The following is an 18,551-nucleotide window of genomic DNA, read 5'->3' as shown; positions in this document are numbered from 1 at the left end:
TAGAGTAGAAAGTAAACTAGATTGAAATAGTTTACTTTGCTTTTAGTGGCTTTGAAAAAAGCTCTAACGAAATTAGTTTGGATTTCCAGGATGGGAGCTGTTTTGTCTAATTAAATATTTTTTCTCTTGAAATAACTTAATGATGTGATAAGTAGAAAATTTTATACTGCAAATCTGTTTGTAAAATGTGTTTTCAGTTCTCTTTAAATTATTTTTTTCCCTAGATAAAGGCAAGCGTATGCAGCCTCACTGGTCTCCCCCTGAAGGGACAAAACATTCTAGACTCTGCCTCTATAACAGCCTGACACGCAATAAGGTGACTGAATGAAAGAAAAGTGGAGTTTTGCACAGAAACACAAATAGAAAAGCCAAGTAAATGTTTGTTTCTTAAGTGTCTTCTGTATGAGTAGACAGGTTTCTGGGTTGTATTTTGTGGAATGTTAATGAGCAAGTGCAAAAGGTAATATTTCAAGTACGTTTGCAGAGGCAAGTATTACAATATGCACAGTAAATACACATATACAAGTGTGTGTGTGCGCATGTATGTGTATATTGCACAAAATTATGTAATACACACATGCAAGTTATCATCAGCCAAAATAGCCAGTAATTCAACTGAAATACACATAAGCATAGGTAACATGAACAAAATAAAATCAGAATTTCTTTCTTTAGATCTTGTCAGTGCAAGGAAGTCTTGCCAATTATATTAATGTAATGCTGGTAAAACTTCATGTAGTCTTTTTTGGGAGCCCTTTGGAGAAAAGAGGAAAATGAAAAGTACTAATGTTATATGGGAGGTAGTATACAAGTATGTGTGAAATGTTTATAGTGTACAACATTTTTCAATGTAAAAAAAGCTTAATCTTCCCTCTGTATACACAGGTTGAACAGTGACCTGCCTAATCCAAATCTTTATAATTTGGTATCTTGTTTGATAGAGTGCAGATAGCATAAGCAGCCACATTCTGTTCTCTCTCTTATATGGTAAAGGTAGTGGTGGTCTTTTCTTACAGTAAAACTGAGAGTAGAATAGCAATTACTTTTTTGTGAATCAAATTCACAGAGTCTTTTTCATGTTCTGATCTTTCATTTGTGATGTTACTGGACTGAGACCGTATGTCTTCAATCTCTTCTGCTCACTATACCTTCCCTTTCAATTAAGGAAATATTTCAGCCTCAGAATGGAAAAAAGGTCACATGGTATTGCTGTGGTCCAACAGTATACGATGCTTCTCACATGGGACATGCCAGGTACCGTAGTTCCTGATTTTGATACAAGTAGTAACAGTTTCTATAGTAAGCAAAAGATTAAATAGAAAAATGTACTTTATTTAGATTAATGTACTACTGGAAAATAGTCTTGTTATACTCAACACTCAGGATTTGAGGTTAGAAAAAGCATATTATAACTTATATTATGTCATTGTGTAATAAAAACTTACTAGTAGATGAAAGAAGGTTAAAATTGCTGTAAATTTTATTGGCACCAAAATTAAAGTAGTTTATGCTTAGAATAGAAATGGTGATTGAAGTGTACAGTAAAAACTCCCCTACATATTTTTGTATTTTTAGGTCATACATCTCATTTGATATCCTGAGAAGAGTCTTTAGGGATTATTTTAAATTTGATGTTTTCTATTGTATGAATATTACAGATATTGATGATAAGGTAAGGTCTTTTTAAATTGCAATCTGAAATAATGTAGTTTGAGCATGGGAGTAAGGGAGTTCTACGTAAATAGTGCAATGGCCATTTCATAAGCCAAGATAAATAGTGTACTGACTAACTGGGACATATATTTCTTATGCAAAGTCATTGATTTTTCTCACTTCTTTAGCATTCCTACGCTAGCAGAGCCTGTTTTCTTGTGTATAAATGAATGCTGTTACAAATAATGGAGACTAACCATTTTACAAAGATAACTTGTTCTGATGGACTTTTTCATTCTCTGTTGTTGAGGTACTTAACTAACTCTGCTGTAGTACCTAACCAGCTCCGTGTGGTGTGTTTTATTTGTATTGCTGCCTGTAATTCTTGTAGCTTGTTAAATTTGTAGGGATTTTGAAAAGTCATTCGTATGTAATAGATTTTATTTGTATATTCTATAAATATATGCCACTTCACAAAAATATTGCCATGTTTCTGCTTTGTTAGATCATCAAGAGAGCAAGACAAAATTACCTTTTTGAACAGTATAGGGAGAACAAATCAACACCAGCTCAACTACTTCAAGATGTTAAAGCTGCCTCAGAGGTGGGTTCAGTATTTAACCCTTTCTAATACCTTAAGTTCTTATGCAGTAATGTAGCAAAGCATCTAAAAAATGTTTCCAGCTTAGCTCTTGCTACTACTTGTTTAAACTTTCTACTTGTTTCAATTCTATTGAGCTGGTACCACGCAAGCTGAAACATATATTAAACTGTTATTAGAATGGCCCATCACTTGGATCCATTGTTTTAGAAGTATGGGCTGAAGTCTTTCAACACAATTGACAAGATCTATCTGTGCAAAAGTCACGCCTGATTTTTATGTCCATAGAGCTGTTTTGTGTGTGCATGTATATTTTGTTGGAGGATTGGGAAAACGAGTCAAAAAGCACTTGGATGTTTGTTAGAATTCAAACTCAAAGTAACTCTTCAAAACAGTTTTTAAATAGTGGTATATCCACAGCCTTTTAAACTGTAAACACCTGTAAGAATTACCCTTCCGTATCATTGACAGACTTTAGAGAGAGCAAAAGTCTGCAAAGCTTCTGGCATTTAATAAATTGTGTATGTTGGGTTAAAGGTCAGGGAAGGTGGTTCTCTGGTCATTTTAGAACTGCTGATCGCAGAGATCATTGGTCTTGATGAACTGAATACAGGCCTGGGAATAGGATGCTTGGAATTTTTGCCCAAATCTGTCATTGCTTGACATGCTCTTTAAGCCTAGCATTTAATCTCTGTGTTTCACATTTGTGCTTCTCCATTTCAGATTTGGGATAACCAGCTCTGTAATTAGGGTGATTGACTGCATAGAAAATGGAAATTACAAAATAACAGTAATTATGATTTTGTAATATTTAAAAACTTCTTGAAAAAGAACAAATGCAGCAATATAAAGCTTAATTCAGATGTGAAATACATTTTTTTGGACTAGTGAATATATTCATCCACCTTTGTTTCTGATGAGTATGTTTTAGTCTCAGTAGTTTGATATCAGTGGTTCATATGGGATAATGTATGATTCATCACAAGCAAGGTACTATATGGCTAAGATATATATTGTATGTGGAATATAGCCCTATTGTAGTAGATGCTTTTTTAAATATTTTTTTTTTTATTGTAGCTCTTTTCAGTTAAATTAAATGAGACAACAGACCCAGATAAAAAGCAGATGTTGGAAAGAATTCAGAGTGCAGTGAAGTCTGCTTTTGACCCTCTGGAAGAAGCTGTGCGAGAGAAACTCCCCACAGAAGAGATCAACAGATATCACGAGGTCAGCTTGAGCTTGTTTTAAAAGGATATTTGGCTTATAATAGAGTTTTTTAAAAATAATATTTTATTTGTAATTATTCTCTGAAACATATTTTGGAAATTTTTATTTGATAAAAAGAAGAATGGTGTGCCTGAAGATCTTCCAGTCCTTATCACCCAATACAGTAAATTCTATTCCTGAGTTCAGCTAAATAGTTTTAGGATGCTGTTTTTATCAATGACACCCCCCCACTCCCCCACCCCAATTGTGATAATTACTCATTTATTTTTAACTTTCCAGCAGGGATTTTCTCTTGCATAGATTTAGACTTTCCCTTTGGCTTTTTGGCTTGATGGAATTAGTTTCAGTAGGAGTTCATACCATAAATTGTTGTACATGCATACACAAGGTTTCAGTTTTCTACTCAAGTGTTGTGACTCTGATCAGAGTAGAAAAGTTTCTCATCAAAAACAAAAACAAACAAAAAAAACCCAACACACACACAACTATGCTCAATTTGATCCAAAGACCATTATGATTAGTGACAATAACCCTGCTGACTTTACTGAGCTTTGGTACTGTCCCAGTAACCAGCTCAGACAGTATAATTACTGTCTTTCAGTAACTGTTTTCCACATTCATCTTTTCTTGCTTTCAGATTATTTGTTTTAATTACTGTAGGAGGCATAAGGTATGTGCCCCCTTCTTGAGAAGTATCTCTCTCTCAATTATCTTAAAATAATTCCAGTTACTGAAGTATCAGGTGTGTTTAAAAATGTGTATACTGACCTAAAAGTACTTAAAAACAACTAAAATCTAAGCAATTGCACCTTATGGGTGATCTCTTGTTGTAACAAGATGCCATCTTTTAACACATGACTGAGAAGTGTATCCTTGCTGAGGTTCAAGTTCTTTCAAACACTTTTTGGCAGTGTGCAAAGCAAGGTTTCTGTTAGGATTGTCCACTAGTAATGGGGGGAATGAATGATGTGATATAACTGCAGATCCCACCCTGTGTTTACAGTGTAAATTCCACATGCCTATTCAAGTGATTGATATGAAGACAGCTATCAATTATTTGTTTATCTTCTGTTTCTTCCAAATATATGAAAGGCAATATGATAAGTATGATAGTATGATAGAAATAGTACGATAGAAGCAAGGAGTGCTCTATATTAATAGCCAGGTGTCTTTTTCCTTAGGCAAACCTTTCTGTTCAGAACAAAGTCTTTCTGCAGAGTTTGAACAGGGCAAGTCTTAGGTCAGTTGCACAAAAAATTTTTTTGTTTTACAGATACTGTTCGAAGAAGCAAAAGATTTGCTGTCTGACTGGTTGGACACACAGTTTGGCAGTCAGGTGACTGACAATTCCATATTCTCTAAGCTCCCCAAATTCTGGGAAGCGGAATTTCATAAAGACATGAAAGCTCTCAATGTAAGTCTATAAACTGTTTTCTGTTTTAAAAGTGTATATGCCACACCTTATAATGCCCAGAATAGAAATTAGCCCCTTAATAGGTTTTTAAAAACTCAAATTTCAACCTTATTGATAAAGTATTTCCTTTAATCTGTAATGTGAATAGGGTAGTTGTTAAATTAGGACCTGTTCTGTTTCCATCACAACAATCTTAAAACCGCTGTGCATGTTACCAGGACCAGTTAACTAGACATCAAGGTTCACATCTGCGCCCATCCCTTCCTCTTGGTGTAAAATGGGCCTGTAATTCTAAACTGATCCAGAAATTTGAGACGGAGGCTAATAGCTACAAAACAGAGAGCTCTGCCAACTTCAGCATTTAGATTCACTGCGTATTGCTCTTGAGCAGCGAAGAAATTAACCTGTCCTTGGTTGTCATAGGCGAATATGCAGTGGTTCAGATCAGTGAAGCTTTATTTAATTGCCTCCAAATCAGGGATGGACATATTGCCTGTTCTGCCAGAAGTGCAGTAAATAAAATAGCTGATAATCTCCTGCAGTAGTTTATTGGTAACACGGCCTTAGAGGATAATAAAAAATGAATGCAGTACGTTAAGTTTCAGAGCAGGAAGCTTGAAGTAAGACTCTTAGATTATATTGTCACTTGCTTTTGAGCAAGTCACTTAACCAATGTATAGCATTTAAGCTTTATATGTTTGTGTGTGTGTATATGTGCGTGTATATGTATATATATATATATAAAAATATAAAATGCCCTTTTTTTTTAATCTATAGGTTTTACCTCCTGATGTTTTAACACGGGTTAGTGAATATGTTCCAGAAATTGTGGAATTTGTTAAAAAGATTATGGATAATGGCTATGGGTAAGTTCCCTAGTGAAAGCTTTTTTTGTGTGTTCATACTATATCAGAGCCAAAATGACTTTTAGCAGTTACTGTGAACTGTCTTCTCTGTTTTTATATGCAATATAGTCTCTTTCAGAAGTTGTGTCTCTTTGAGTAAAGAAACTTCAGGTTCCTTTGCACAAAATCTCTAACTTTTATTCTGCTGATAATTTATGGTACTCTGTATTTCTTATGATCTCTTAAAAATAGAGATGTTAGATTATTAATTTAGTAGAATGAAATCCTCATTTATTAAAACAAATAGTCAAAGTCCCATTGACTTGAAGTGGATTTAACTCGAGGCCTTCAGCAAGGGTTTTCAAAAGTGAGTGCCTGAGTAGATTGCTAGAAATAATTTGTAAAGAGCAAGGTTTAAAAAAAAAAAGAAAAAAAGAGAAGTCTACTTGAACTGTTTTTCTGCTATTGTCTGCTATTTGTGAAAAACAAGGTAATTCTCCAGAAGTTCTTAAGTATTGTGGTAGAATCCAGACTGAAAACTTTGAGTGTTCTTTCTTTTAATAGCCTCAATTTTTCAATGTGGAAATATTTTCATTACGAAAAAAGAAAACTTATAGTTCAACTGCCATCATTTCTTTTGCATGTTCATGCTCAAAACCTGCATTTTTAATTTTTCTTAAAACAATGACAGTACAGAATTGTTTGCATTGAGGTATCAGTGTTCATGGTGGTCTCGAAGCATGACTCTGCCATGGCTGTGGTGGGGCACAATTAGCAAAGGAGGACAAAATAGACTGTGAAACAAACATGATTCATACTATATTATTGCAAAATATTAAGAGGTAACATGTCAGGTTAGTAGTCCCAAGAGAAGAAATTTCTACAATACTTTTGACACATTTTAATGAAAAATGTTAATTATTCTCCCTTTGATGCATTTTATCCTGGCTTTTAATGGTTTGTCTGAAGTCTTTACAGTAAGGTATAAGAACTTAGGCTCGCCTAAGTCACCTTTACCATACTGAGCAATACCATACTCTTTGTGGGTTCACTAGAGAGCTTAAATAAGGTAATGATTTTGGGGGGTAAAATTCATTTAAGTGTCGATGGAAAGTTAACTACATAATTATTTTTAACTCTTCAGGTATGTGTCCAATGGATCTGTGTACTTTGATACTATGAAGTTTGATTCCGCTGAGAAACACTCCTATGCTAAGTTGGTTCCTGAAGCTGTAGGTGATCAAAAAGCTCTTCAAGAGGGTGAAGGTAAAGAGGGGAAAAAACATTTGCTTAAATTGCTGTAGGTACATGTGATGTCAATCTTTTCGGTTGATTTCATTGAGATATGCATCAAACTTATTTTCAGAGTTGCATGATTTACATTCTGCACTTCCTTTACCTCTGGATTTGTTTTCCAAGGTTTTGTAGCCTGAGCCAGCACTTTCATGAGGATTTTATTTGGAAAATACTAAGAAATTTTCTTCATTCTAGGATGAAATTTTTATCAATTTTTTTTATCAGAATTGTGAATAGCCCAGTTGTTTGACTGCAGCCAAGTCATTTGGCTGTTCATCTGGTTCAAAGTAGGGGGAGCAAGGACTTAAAGGTGAGTCTCCCACACACCAGGTGAAAGTCCTTCCTACCAGGCTATAGCTATTTTATGACAAATATTTTGATTTTTTTTCTCTCTCTTATTCTGCTGTCATACTGAGAACTCTTTTTGCTTTGTAAACGTTGTTGTGTTGAACTAAATCCAAATATAGGTCTTTTGGTGAGAGCCATAGTAGAGGAACAGCTTAAAATACTCAATAAAACATGTCTCATTAGTTAGCTCCTCCTAACATAGTGCAGTTTTAGTAGCAAAGGATCCACAAAATGCATCAACAGAATATTAAAAGGGTTTTAAGTAAGTCATAGGGGAAATTAAGGTAGCAAGCAATGTCTGAGAGAGGTGCTTCATTAAACTGCATGGGATTTTTTCCTAATTCAAATCCTTAGAGCTGAAATTTCTATGCAAATGTGAAGTAAAAGGTGCTAGCTTAAACCACCATCTTTGTGGTAACATGAATGCATAATTTTTACCACATAACCAGATAGTAGCGTTATATTGTTGTTTCCTTTAGCAAATACAAACCAATGCAGAGTGATCGATGTAACTAGGAGTATGCATATATCTAGTTATCACTTTTCAGTTTAGCTGCCCTGACTCATTCATGATGATTGTCCATACCCTGACAGATAATGTCATTTTGACTTGCAGAGGCAACAGAATTGCTAAGCTTTAAAAATTGTAACTAATGCAAGTAGAAGTATAACGCTTTTTATATTCAAATTGCATAATGAGATATTCTAAAAAAATAGACTGCAGGTATCTCAAAGTGTACATCAAAATTAGTTGACAATTTTCACTTTAATCTTGACAATTTTGGCTTTAATCTCTGTCTTGGATTCTCATATGGTAGGTGATATTGTTAAACCTATTTAGTCTTGATACTGCAAAAATGGTAAACTCCCTGTGTTTTGAAGAGTTAAGATGCTATAATAAGAGTACAACTCAAATGATCACAAGGAGCTCACAGTGACTAATGCACAAAACATTTGTGATGAAAACAATGATAATAAATATAGAGATATTGAACAACTATTAGCCATCCTGTGCAGCAACTGAGACAAAGGGTGGAAGAAATATCCTATGAACGTATTGTCTGTGTGGATTTAAGTCAATTCTAGTCTTAATTTTGTTATTTCTAATTTTGGAGTGAATTGATTCTGCTACTTTATTTGCCTATGAATATAGGTTTTGATGTGTTTTTGTATTGCTTTTTCTGAAAGTGCAAAATTGGAGTTGTGCCTGCAGAAAGAATGTAGATGAATCTCATATGTCAAAGCTTAAAAAGCAGTGTGGCTGATACTTGTTGTAAGCTTTCTTGTCAGCCAAGCATTGATCAAAAGCAAAGGAACAGCAAGATTAATTATGATGAATTTTGAGTGTTATTTTTTTTTTAATTCACTTGGTGTGAGTTTTCACAGAGACAAGAATCAATAATGCTGGTGTTTAAATAAAATGTAAATATTTGTATTTTCTCTTTTGAAAGGTGACCTGAGTATCTCAACTGATCGCTTGAGTGAAAAGCATTCTCCAAATGATTTTGCTTTGTGGAAATCCTCCAAGCCAGGAGAGCCCTCGTGGGACTCTCCATGGGGAAAGGTAAAGGCATTATAATCGAGATTTAGTTCCTCTACAGCTTATTAAATACCATGTTTTATAATAAATACGATGCCTCATATTAATGATGTCTAGATCATGGGGGTCTTGTATTCAATTGTATGTTCCATTGCCGTGTTCATTAAATGATTTAGAATGCATCTATTAATAATTCAGAATCTGTCTGTTAGATACTTTTTAAACAAAAGTTTGCTCACAGACTTATGATGACTGCTATTAGTTAGTTGTCTCCTACTTATCTACAGTCTTTATTTGCAAAGATTTTTCCTGTTTCCCTTTGTGATCAAAAGTACTGATTGTGTTCTGTATAATCTGTATAATCAAGTCGTCACAGATATATATTTGAGACTGGATCTTGAAGTCCAACAAGCATCCTTTTATGAAGCTGAGACTGAATCTTTTTTTCTAGATAACTCTGTGTCTCATTTCTTTACAGGTATAACTGTTTAGGAGCATACCAATGAGGAAATGGTACATAGGCAGGAGAGGAAAACAATTAATTAGTAGTGAAGTAATGTTTTTGTCTAAACAGGGCCGTCCAGGTTGGCACATTGAATGTTCTGCAATGGCTGGATCCATTCTAGGAGAGTCAATGGATATTCATGGAGGAGGGTTTGATCTCCGTTTTCCACACCATGACAATGAACTGGCACAGTCTGAGGTGAATGAACTGTCAATGGCCTTCAGTCTCCAGTGAGAAAGCTACATGCTAGTTTTGACTGTAACTTATGCAGATCCATCAGTTAATTTTTAAAATACTACATGTCTTTTGTATAAGCATAACTTTTTTCTCATTATTTATTTATACCTATATTATCCTGTTTTGTGATATATATTTATACAGTGTTGGGTCTTCCGTGTTCTTTTGTTTTTGCTGTAGGCATACTTTGAAAATGATCACTGGGTTCGATATTTTCTGCATACTGGCCACTTAACGATTGCTGGCTGTAAAATGTCCAAATCTTTAAAGAATTTCATTACCATAAAAGATGCACTGAGGAAGCATACAGGTAAAAATAACTTTGGAATTTTAATGTTTTTGATGTAGTTTGAGTGGTGATTGTTAATTTTATTATTTAGGCACAAAATGGAGTTTCCAGAAGTGACTAACTCCAGGTGTCTTTTTTTCATCACTAAATAGCTAAATAACTTCAGAATAGCTTCCTCGTTCCTCATCTGTAAAGTGTGGATGATAATGTCTCCCCTTTTTGGTAGATGTATTGAAAGTAAGAATATTCAAGATTGTGATGTTCTTATCAATTGCAGTATCGGAGGCCATAAAAATACTTTAGGTTCTGATTATGATTATTTTCCTTTTTTATTTTAAAACTGATAGCACGGCAGTTACGGTTGGCTTTCCTTATGCACTCTTGGAAGGATACGCTGGATTATTCAAATAATACCATGGAGTCAGCTATTCAATATGAGAAGTTTATGAGTGTAAGTAAGCTTTCCATCCTTCCTCCATCTCTCTACACTTTGTGCTGTCATACATGCTTCAGGAAATAGAACCCAAAGATATATGGGTCATATCCCCAGAAGGAGCTGCCTTCTGATTTCATCAGGTAGACTCCCCCAGTATTTGTTTAGCTACTACTGACCACTGAAGTCACGTAAATTCCATAGACGGCTACATTTTTCTGCAGCTGGGTGCTCTCTCAGCTCCTCTGAGTTTTGACATCTCTGAGCAGCTTGGCACTTGTATGCAAGATTTTCTCAGCTTACCTTGCTTTTAAGACTCAGTCCAGCATGCATTCTCATAATATGTCTATCAGATCAGACTTCACACAAATACAGCCAAAAGGGGGGGGGGGGGGGGAAGTGTCATTCCTACCTTATCTCCTCACCATGTACATAAAGCATTTGTCTTTGTTTTGCAGCTGGGATGTGAGGGATCAGACACTATTCTCTGCATAGTTTGGAGCAGTGATTAAAAATCACATTTCCCTCAAGAAGGCTGTACAGCATTTTCGGGTCATTGATCTTGGTCTCTCCAACTGAAGCTGTTATGCTTTTTATGTAAAGCATTTGCTTTGGGCTGTGGAATAAGTGAAAATGACTTCTCACCAAGCAGGATGCCCACCTGAAAGAGCCCCTTGCTATACAGCCATTTTTATTCTTTAGCTTACATTGCTAGCAATACACTTAAAAACCTGCCTTAAGAACTCCCATCTAAAAAGAGTGTAACTTTTTAAAACAGATTTGTGTTTGAGTAGCTTGATGTTAGAGTATCATGTTGTATTATGCAGTGGCAGAGCCAAGACATGGAACTGAATTACAGTACTACTGTGATTTACAGGGTTACACAAAATATGTGGGTTTCCCTGTTTTGGCAGACATTCAATGATCCTAGCTGAAATAGTGTTGAAACCATCAACTTTAGAAGGCTAAGTAAGAAATAGACCTTTTCATAGTAAATATTGGTTGTGTGTAACTTAACCTGATTTTGAGCTATATTTTTCTTTTATAGGAATTCTTTTTAAATGTGAAGGATATTCTTCGAGCTCCCACTGATGTGACAGGCCAGTTTCAGAAATGGGAAAACCAGGAAGCAGAACTGAACAAAAAGTGAGTGGAACATTCCTACTTCTCTGTGAATAGCCATCGTGTAGATGCATGTTTCGTTTTTTCCCTGCCCACCCCCCCGCCTTGCAAAATGCCTTACTAGTGATACTTACACTTCTGGAGCACTTCCAGTGAAGATCTCAAAGTCCTACACAAGCTACTGAATTTAAGCTGGCAGCAGCTTTATGAGGTATAGATAAAACTAATAACTTCACTTTCGTTAAAGTACACTTGTATGCCTCACCACTCTATTTGTGCTGGGAAAGAGAACTACTTTGTTATCTAGCTGTCATTTTCTTCATTACTTGAAATTCTGTCCTCCCATCTGAGGAATGACTGATAATTCTGATACAGTGTTTAGAACTGTAAAAATAGTATTTTACACATTTCAAAGTACAGTTAGTAAACTGAGACAAACTGAAGTTAAATGACTTGACTAAAAGCACAAAAGAAAAGATCAGTGCTGATGTTTGAAAAGCCAGTGTGCTGTTGAATTGAGAGAATATTAATATTGCAGTTTCACTTTTATAATGAAACCATCATTATTGTTTGCAATATGAACGGCTTCTTGTGTGTTTTTTATTATTTGTGAAATTTAAAATTGATGTATCTTGCTTATTGGAAGTACTAAATTGTTCCTAGGGCAGCTTATTGTTGTTAACAGAGATGGTTACTGTTGAATGTCCAAGTGCAGATGCTTCAGTTCAGTGATGTACTTTGAAAATTTCATTTTCAATTCATGGCTGGGGGAGATAGCCATTTTTTAAAAATGGAGGAAAAAATAGTAACAGAGAGGTGGAAAGATGAGGACAAAGGACTGGGAGGAATGGAAGATAAACTCCATGGACGTTTGGTTTTGCCTCTTTTTTTTTTTTTAACCTCTTCTCATTCTTTTTTCTCTGGAAAAAGCATGTCATTTGAACCAGTAGTGGCCCTTTGTATACCTTTTTACTTATTATGCCTGTTTATGAACATTAGAAACATTTGCATGAAATTTTTGCTTGTATCTGCTTGTAACAGCTTCATAACATCTCAGTTTGTGGTAATTTAGCTTCCAAATTGGTGTTCCTCTGTGGAAAGATAGTAAACAGAAAACTCTGCTGAAACACAGGGAGAAAAGAGCAATACTGTAAGAATATAGTAAATACAGGAAGGTACTAAATAACCAAATTGTTCTGCTTGTAAAAAACTGGTATTAAAAAGTCAGTTCCTGGAAAAAATATATTTATTTATGTATTTATTTATTTTGTTTGGACAGTTGTTGCCAATTAGATTATCCTGCATGCCTTTGTTCATAGAAGCAAAGCAGCAGTCATGATGATGCCTTTCTCTTGCTCATCTATTTTTCTTCAAATATAAACTGTGACCAACAAAAGATTATCTCACATTTAGGTCCCCTTTACTCTTCTGATAGTAGTTCTTCGGAGCAGATTGGAGAAATTCTTCAGAGTAGATTGCAGATACTTTTGACATAAATAGTAAAAAAAAAATTTTTCTTCTTAGTTTTTACGACAAGAAGGCAGCAATTCATGAAGCACTGTGTGACAATATTGATACTCGCTCTGTCTTAGAAGAAATGCGTTCATTAGTCAGTCAGAGCAACTCCTATATTGCCGCAAAGAAATCTTCCAGACAAATGCCAAACAGACTTCTTTTAGAAAACATCAGTTCCTATCTCACTCAAATGCTAAAGGTATGTAATAGCAAGCATTGAAGTTGCTATTGCACTGTGCAATTACTACTGTTGTATTTTTCAAGTATGTAGGGATCTGTATGGTCTTTGTTTAAATCTTGCAGGAATCTAGAGACCTTCCCTTCCCCTGCCCCACACCCAAAGAAAACAAATTGCAGTGCTTGTTGCAGCAGGAACAATTTGGAGCCCTTTATGTTATATTTTAACTTTATTTATTGTTTTGTTGAATAGTAGGAAGCCCCTAATACATGCAAAGAAAATTAGACAGTAGAAAAAAAATATGAAGTCAAATTATCAAATCTTGCAGCATTAAAGCCAGACTTGAAAGTCAATGATTGGTATGCTGTATCAATTAAAAAAAACAGAACATCTCTTACTAGAGCAGTGAATTGTGGGTTAAATCAACTAGGTGGCTTCAAAACTCTAGTACATAATGATTTTGCTTAGTTTTCACATACCTGTTACTTAATGTATACAACTTTTTTTTTTCCCCCTTGAACAGATATTTGGTGCCATAGACAGTGATGATGCAATTGGGTTTCCTGTTGGAGGAAATAGTCAAAACATAAATGTAAGTGAAGGACAAAGCACATTGTACAAAATTACTCTGTGTCCTTTTGTAGTCCTTTGAAAGCTTACGTTAGATAAAGCAATTACATTACTGACATGTAGCTGAATTCTGTTCTTGCAGCTTATAACATTTTGAATCTGAAGTAATTAATTGGCTTAGGAGGCAGATTTTTTTCTTTTACAACAGTTGGTTTTTTTTATTGGTTTGTTTAGTTTAATGACAGACAAATTGTACAGCAACCAGAAAAAGAATTATCTTGTCTTCTGAATGGTGCATCTGGTTAAGAAAACCACATGTTGACTACAGACTGTACATGCTAGAGTCTAAAGACTCGTTACAAGTATTTGTATGTTAAGTAGTCTCAAAAATATAATTATACTGATTAAAGATCCTTGTGGTACACCAAAAAACTGCCTGGAGGCAGCTCGAGTTTCATCCTCATTTCAATCTCTTTTTCCAATCTCGTTTATAACCACAGAATTTATCTGGCTTTCAAAGGCTGTTTTGTTTTGGTCACCCAGCAGTACCACTGTGATGCAGAATTTTCCTGGGAATACTTGGGGAGAAGCCTAATGAAAGTGCTCACGGACCCTGTAATAATAGTGATATTTCATGGGGCATGCATGAGAAACAACTCTATGTGAAAAGCTGTCAGCTTTGCTCTCTGTTCATGACGAAATTTTGACTTGAAAAATGGCAGTGATTTGTCCAAGTATTTTTAAGTGCAGCATCTGATATCTAGTAGCTTCTAATGCCAGTCTCATACAGTCTCGCATTCAAGATGTGAACACCATGTGTTTTTCTGTTCCTCCATAAAAATGAATAATTGAAACATTTGGGGTGTAATAAAAAAAAAAAAACCTTATAATCACCAAAGAAAGAAAAAAAAAATCACTTGTGTTTGAAGAATGTGAATGAACATCCACCTGATATTTGCCTGGGCAAGTACTTATATTGCTGTGCTGTGGAAATCTTCAGTAATGATGTAACAAGGATGATAAGAAAGATGCTGAGGATTCCATTCAAAAAACCATCAATAGTGAGTTTTAATTTAGCTCAGAATTATTTTGAATTTCAGAAGAAAAGCAGCACCTTGACACTTATCTTTTTAGGGAAGATGAAAATCAAATCCATATTTGACACTCCAGGCAGTGTTTACAACAGACATGCTTTACAGAGGGATTGGCAACACAAAGCTAAGCCGTTCATTCTTTTAAAGTAGCACTGCCAAGATTAGTTGGATCAAGAGAATCTGGTGCAGAAGGGAGATTTTAACACCTGTTAGTAAAATCCGTGTAATTTTTATAGTTTTTGTTTCTGTGTACAATGTCAAGTCAAAGAATACCAGCAGCCAAGTATCCCTAAGTAGCTGTTTTTGCTTTTCACAGGAGGAAACTTCCATTTTTACCCCCTAAGAAATTATTGATTTTAAGCATTATAATATTAAGATGTTTACTATCAAAAATGTTTTGGCTTTGCCTTTAAATATACCCTCTTTCAGTCTTCCACGCAGATACTTCTTCTTAGCAAAAATTACCAGGTGAACATTCAAGGTTGGAAAACTGCTCATTAATTACAGAAGGCTGTGGATCAGGTCCATTGTTTCTTTGTCCAAATGAGATGAAGGAATCAATAGATCTGAAGGTTATCTCCAAAAAAGGCACAATCCTCTTTAAAAGCCCTGAAAGAACGATAAGTGTAATTATTATGGTTCAGTAATTTACTTGAAAGGGGAGCAGAAGAGACTTGCAGCAGGAAAACCTCAGATTCCAGAGTCTCATTTTTCAAATGAATTAAATATTGCTGTAAGGTTAATTGTTCTGGAAATCAAAATCTTTCATCTTTAGATGTCTGACGCATAACGAAGTAGTAACAAGACTTGCTTTCGCGATGCCACTTCATTTGCATATCTCAAGCTAGCTTCAGTAGAGAACGTGGTGGAGAAGCGACTGTTGCTCAATTTTCAGTCTGTTCTTTCTGCTGAACCTGTCAGTGCAGGTTCCAGTTGTGAAGCTGGTTTTATAGCATGATTTTTCATTTATGAAAAGTTTTTACTGAGCCCCTCAGTTTGTTTCATGTCAGTATTTTTAGAGCATAACAGACTATTGAATCTGTTGATTACACAGGAGTTTATCACAGAGATTTAACAGATGGGTAAAGACGTGGAAACTGCAAAGGAAACAAAAGTGTAAATGTTTTTGTCCTTCCATATCCTACCCTTCAAAGAAATGAAACTTTTAATGTAACCAGTCCTGTTGGTACCCAGCTTCTCGTCTTGGGATTCTGGAGAAGCATTGGCAGGCAACACTGTTCTGTAGTTATTTTTGTAGTTGTTCGCTACTGTTCACTAATTGCTTGCTGTTGCTATTCACTACCATTGAGAGCAGGACTCTCAAGACATTCCTGTGAGCTTTCACATTTTCTTATGTCTGAAATAATTCAACACAAATTTTCCACTGCTTTTTTTGGGGGGGTGGAATAGGAACAAATGCGCAATTGGGATACCCAAACTTCTGAGGAATAGATTTGTATTCTAATGCAAATAAGTCTTAACCTGAGTTGCACCTGGTATTATTTCTGATGAGCAGTTTGACCTATGTAAGATGTCTTCAGAACATGAAGGGGCAAATTCATCTGGGTATAGTTCTCCAGTATAGCCTTGGTAGCTGTTCTTATCCTTGTACTGCATTTTAATTATCCAGCCTATAGCATAGTCCTCTGAACCTGATGTATCTGCATAACTGAAAGGAGGAGAAGGAATAGGGAGAGTGGAAGTTCTCAAGTTGGTTTCATCTGCTCAAAAGCAAAATTATCATCTAATGCAAGTTGTTGTCTTGCCCTTGACATCAATAGAGCAATGACAATTTTTATTGATACAGATCTGCCCTGAGGGTTGACTTCTACCCGAAAGCACATAAATATTAAGTGGATAAAGATGTGATTTAAATCTAAATTCTGAATAACTAATTGTAGAAATAATTGTTCCGCAGGTCGAATCTACAGTGATGCCATACCTACAAGTCCTTTCTGAGTTCAGAGAAGGAGTGCGACAAATTGCCAGAGAGAAGAAAGGTGAGAGTTTGCTTTTTCCAGTGTTGTTGCACCTGAGACTGAGAGGTGGTAGGAATTAACCCTGGGAGGGGGGGATCCAACTGATACAATCTCTCTTTGCTTAGAGAATAAAAGTAACGTATGTCTTCATGTGTACAAAATTAAACCAGAATTGCTTTGAATATGTACATCTCTGCTACATGTCTCTCTGATTTGGGAAACACTTTCACAAGTTGCTAAACTTGTTTTCTTTTAATTTCTTGATGAATCCAAAAGTTCAGGAGTGAAGAGGTGTTTTTAGACCAGGGCACTCCATGCTTTCCAGATATGAGAGTAGCCATGCTCTCTCCCCCAGGGATCTTGCATTCTCGAAAAAGTGTAGTTTGCTACACAATGATACTGTCTGTGTTTAAACAGCCAGAGATGTTCCTTCCTATTTGTTAACACAGCTGGAATTGTAGCTCCCCAGATGGTAATTTGGTGCTCTCTTTAGAGAATTCATCTGAGTGTTTGCTGGAGGTTGTTCTGGACTTTTTTTTTCTTCCTTTGGAAAGCTTTGATCATGCTGTGTGTTGGCAGCGGAACTATACAGTGTTACAAATGCTGTTACATTAAGGCCTCTTTGACTTATGGGTCAATCGCTTCCTAATTGAGTTCTTATTATTTTCTGCTATTCCCTGTGGATTTCTATGCATCTTCAACTGGTATTTGATTCTAATTTTCTTAAAATTAATTTTTACACTGTAGTTTATACTTGAAGGCAGAATAGGGAGATATATATTAATGTATATGTTTATAATATATATAGATAGATATATTTAACTTGAATGACTTGGAGTATATGGTTGATGACCTATTCAGTTGGCAAAGAATCTGAACCCTAATTCGGCTACTGTTTTGAATTCTTCTAGTTTTAAGGTAAACTTTAGAAGTTTACCTTGAAAGCACAAAGCTGTATTTGCTAATGTGACTACTTAGCTATTATTGTTAAACTACTATAGACCTAACTGGTGCTGAGAAACAGGCTTATCAGTTCCAACAGCAAATATTTTATGTAATTTTAATAAATTCAAGAAGTTTGTGTGTATATTCTCAGCCTAAAATGTGACCTTTGGTCTCTTACTATTTAACATAAATACTTGTTTTATATGAGGCTTTTTTCCTTGCTCACTGGTTGTTGAGCTAAGCTGATTCCTATTTTTAACAGTTTTAATATTTGAATGTCATGGGGCTGCTTGTAGGGCATTTTTAGGAGAAGGTACTTAGTGCTGGACCACTTACTGCACTTGAGTTTCTCATTTGGAAGGTATAATAATAATAATAATAATTTGCCTGAAATAAATTGGGGAATAGGAATAGAGCTATTTGGTTGGGGTACAGAAGGGTTGCACAACTTTGCAATTTGACCAGAGGGGAACCTCTGACCAAACTGTTTAATATATGGTAGCTGGGCGGTGGCTGAGGGGACCTGCACAGACATGCTACTGGTTTGCTTCCCCATATCCATTCAATTCTTGCCTGCAGGGAATGTATTATTACTGTAAGAGTTGTTTTGATTAACGGCTGGGGATATTGCCTCTACATGGTTGTGAGTGAAGGGAGTTTCCCCTCATAGCCAGATCCTGGCAGAATGAAGTTAAATATGAATTAGCATGTTTTGTATTGCTCTAAATACTCTTAGCAGTTGAATAAAAGGTATGTCTCT

General features: G+C 35.4%; 1 protein-coding gene across 2 annotated transcripts in view; it reads left to right on the top strand.

The window, feature by feature from the left end:
• Positions 1-18,551, top strand: part of CARS1 (cysteinyl-tRNA synthetase 1) — a 35,186-nt gene that overhangs the window by 9,095 nt on the left and 7,540 nt on the right. For both annotated transcript variants that reach the window (XM_067296030.1, XM_067296029.1), the window contains 16 exons: positions 225-316; positions 1,166-1,254; positions 1,576-1,672; positions 2,159-2,257; positions 3,332-3,481; positions 4,755-4,895; positions 5,673-5,761; positions 6,885-7,006; positions 8,836-8,948; positions 9,499-9,627; positions 9,847-9,976; positions 10,303-10,406; positions 11,437-11,534; positions 13,035-13,224; positions 13,727-13,795; positions 16,786-16,867. In XM_067296030.1, coding sequence (XP_067152131.1) covers positions 225-316; positions 1,166-1,254; positions 1,576-1,672; positions 2,159-2,257; positions 3,332-3,481; positions 4,755-4,895; positions 5,673-5,761; positions 6,885-7,006; positions 8,836-8,948; positions 9,499-9,627; positions 9,847-9,976; positions 10,303-10,406; positions 11,437-11,534; positions 13,035-13,224; positions 13,727-13,795; positions 16,786-16,867 — 1,794 coding nt within the window. The remainder of the gene's footprint in view (positions 1-224; positions 317-1,165; positions 1,255-1,575; positions 1,673-2,158; positions 2,258-3,331; positions 3,482-4,754; positions 4,896-5,672; positions 5,762-6,884; positions 7,007-8,835; positions 8,949-9,498; positions 9,628-9,846; positions 9,977-10,302; positions 10,407-11,436; positions 11,535-13,034; positions 13,225-13,726; positions 13,796-16,785; positions 16,868-18,551) is intronic.

This window comes from Apteryx mantelli, chromosome 4 (assembly GCF_036417845.1).
Source record: "Apteryx mantelli isolate bAptMan1 chromosome 4, bAptMan1.hap1, whole genome shotgun sequence".
Taxonomy (NCBI): Eukaryota; Metazoa; Chordata; class Aves; order Apterygiformes; family Apterygidae; genus Apteryx; species Apteryx mantelli.
This window is presented reverse-complemented; position numbering and strand designations above follow the sequence as displayed.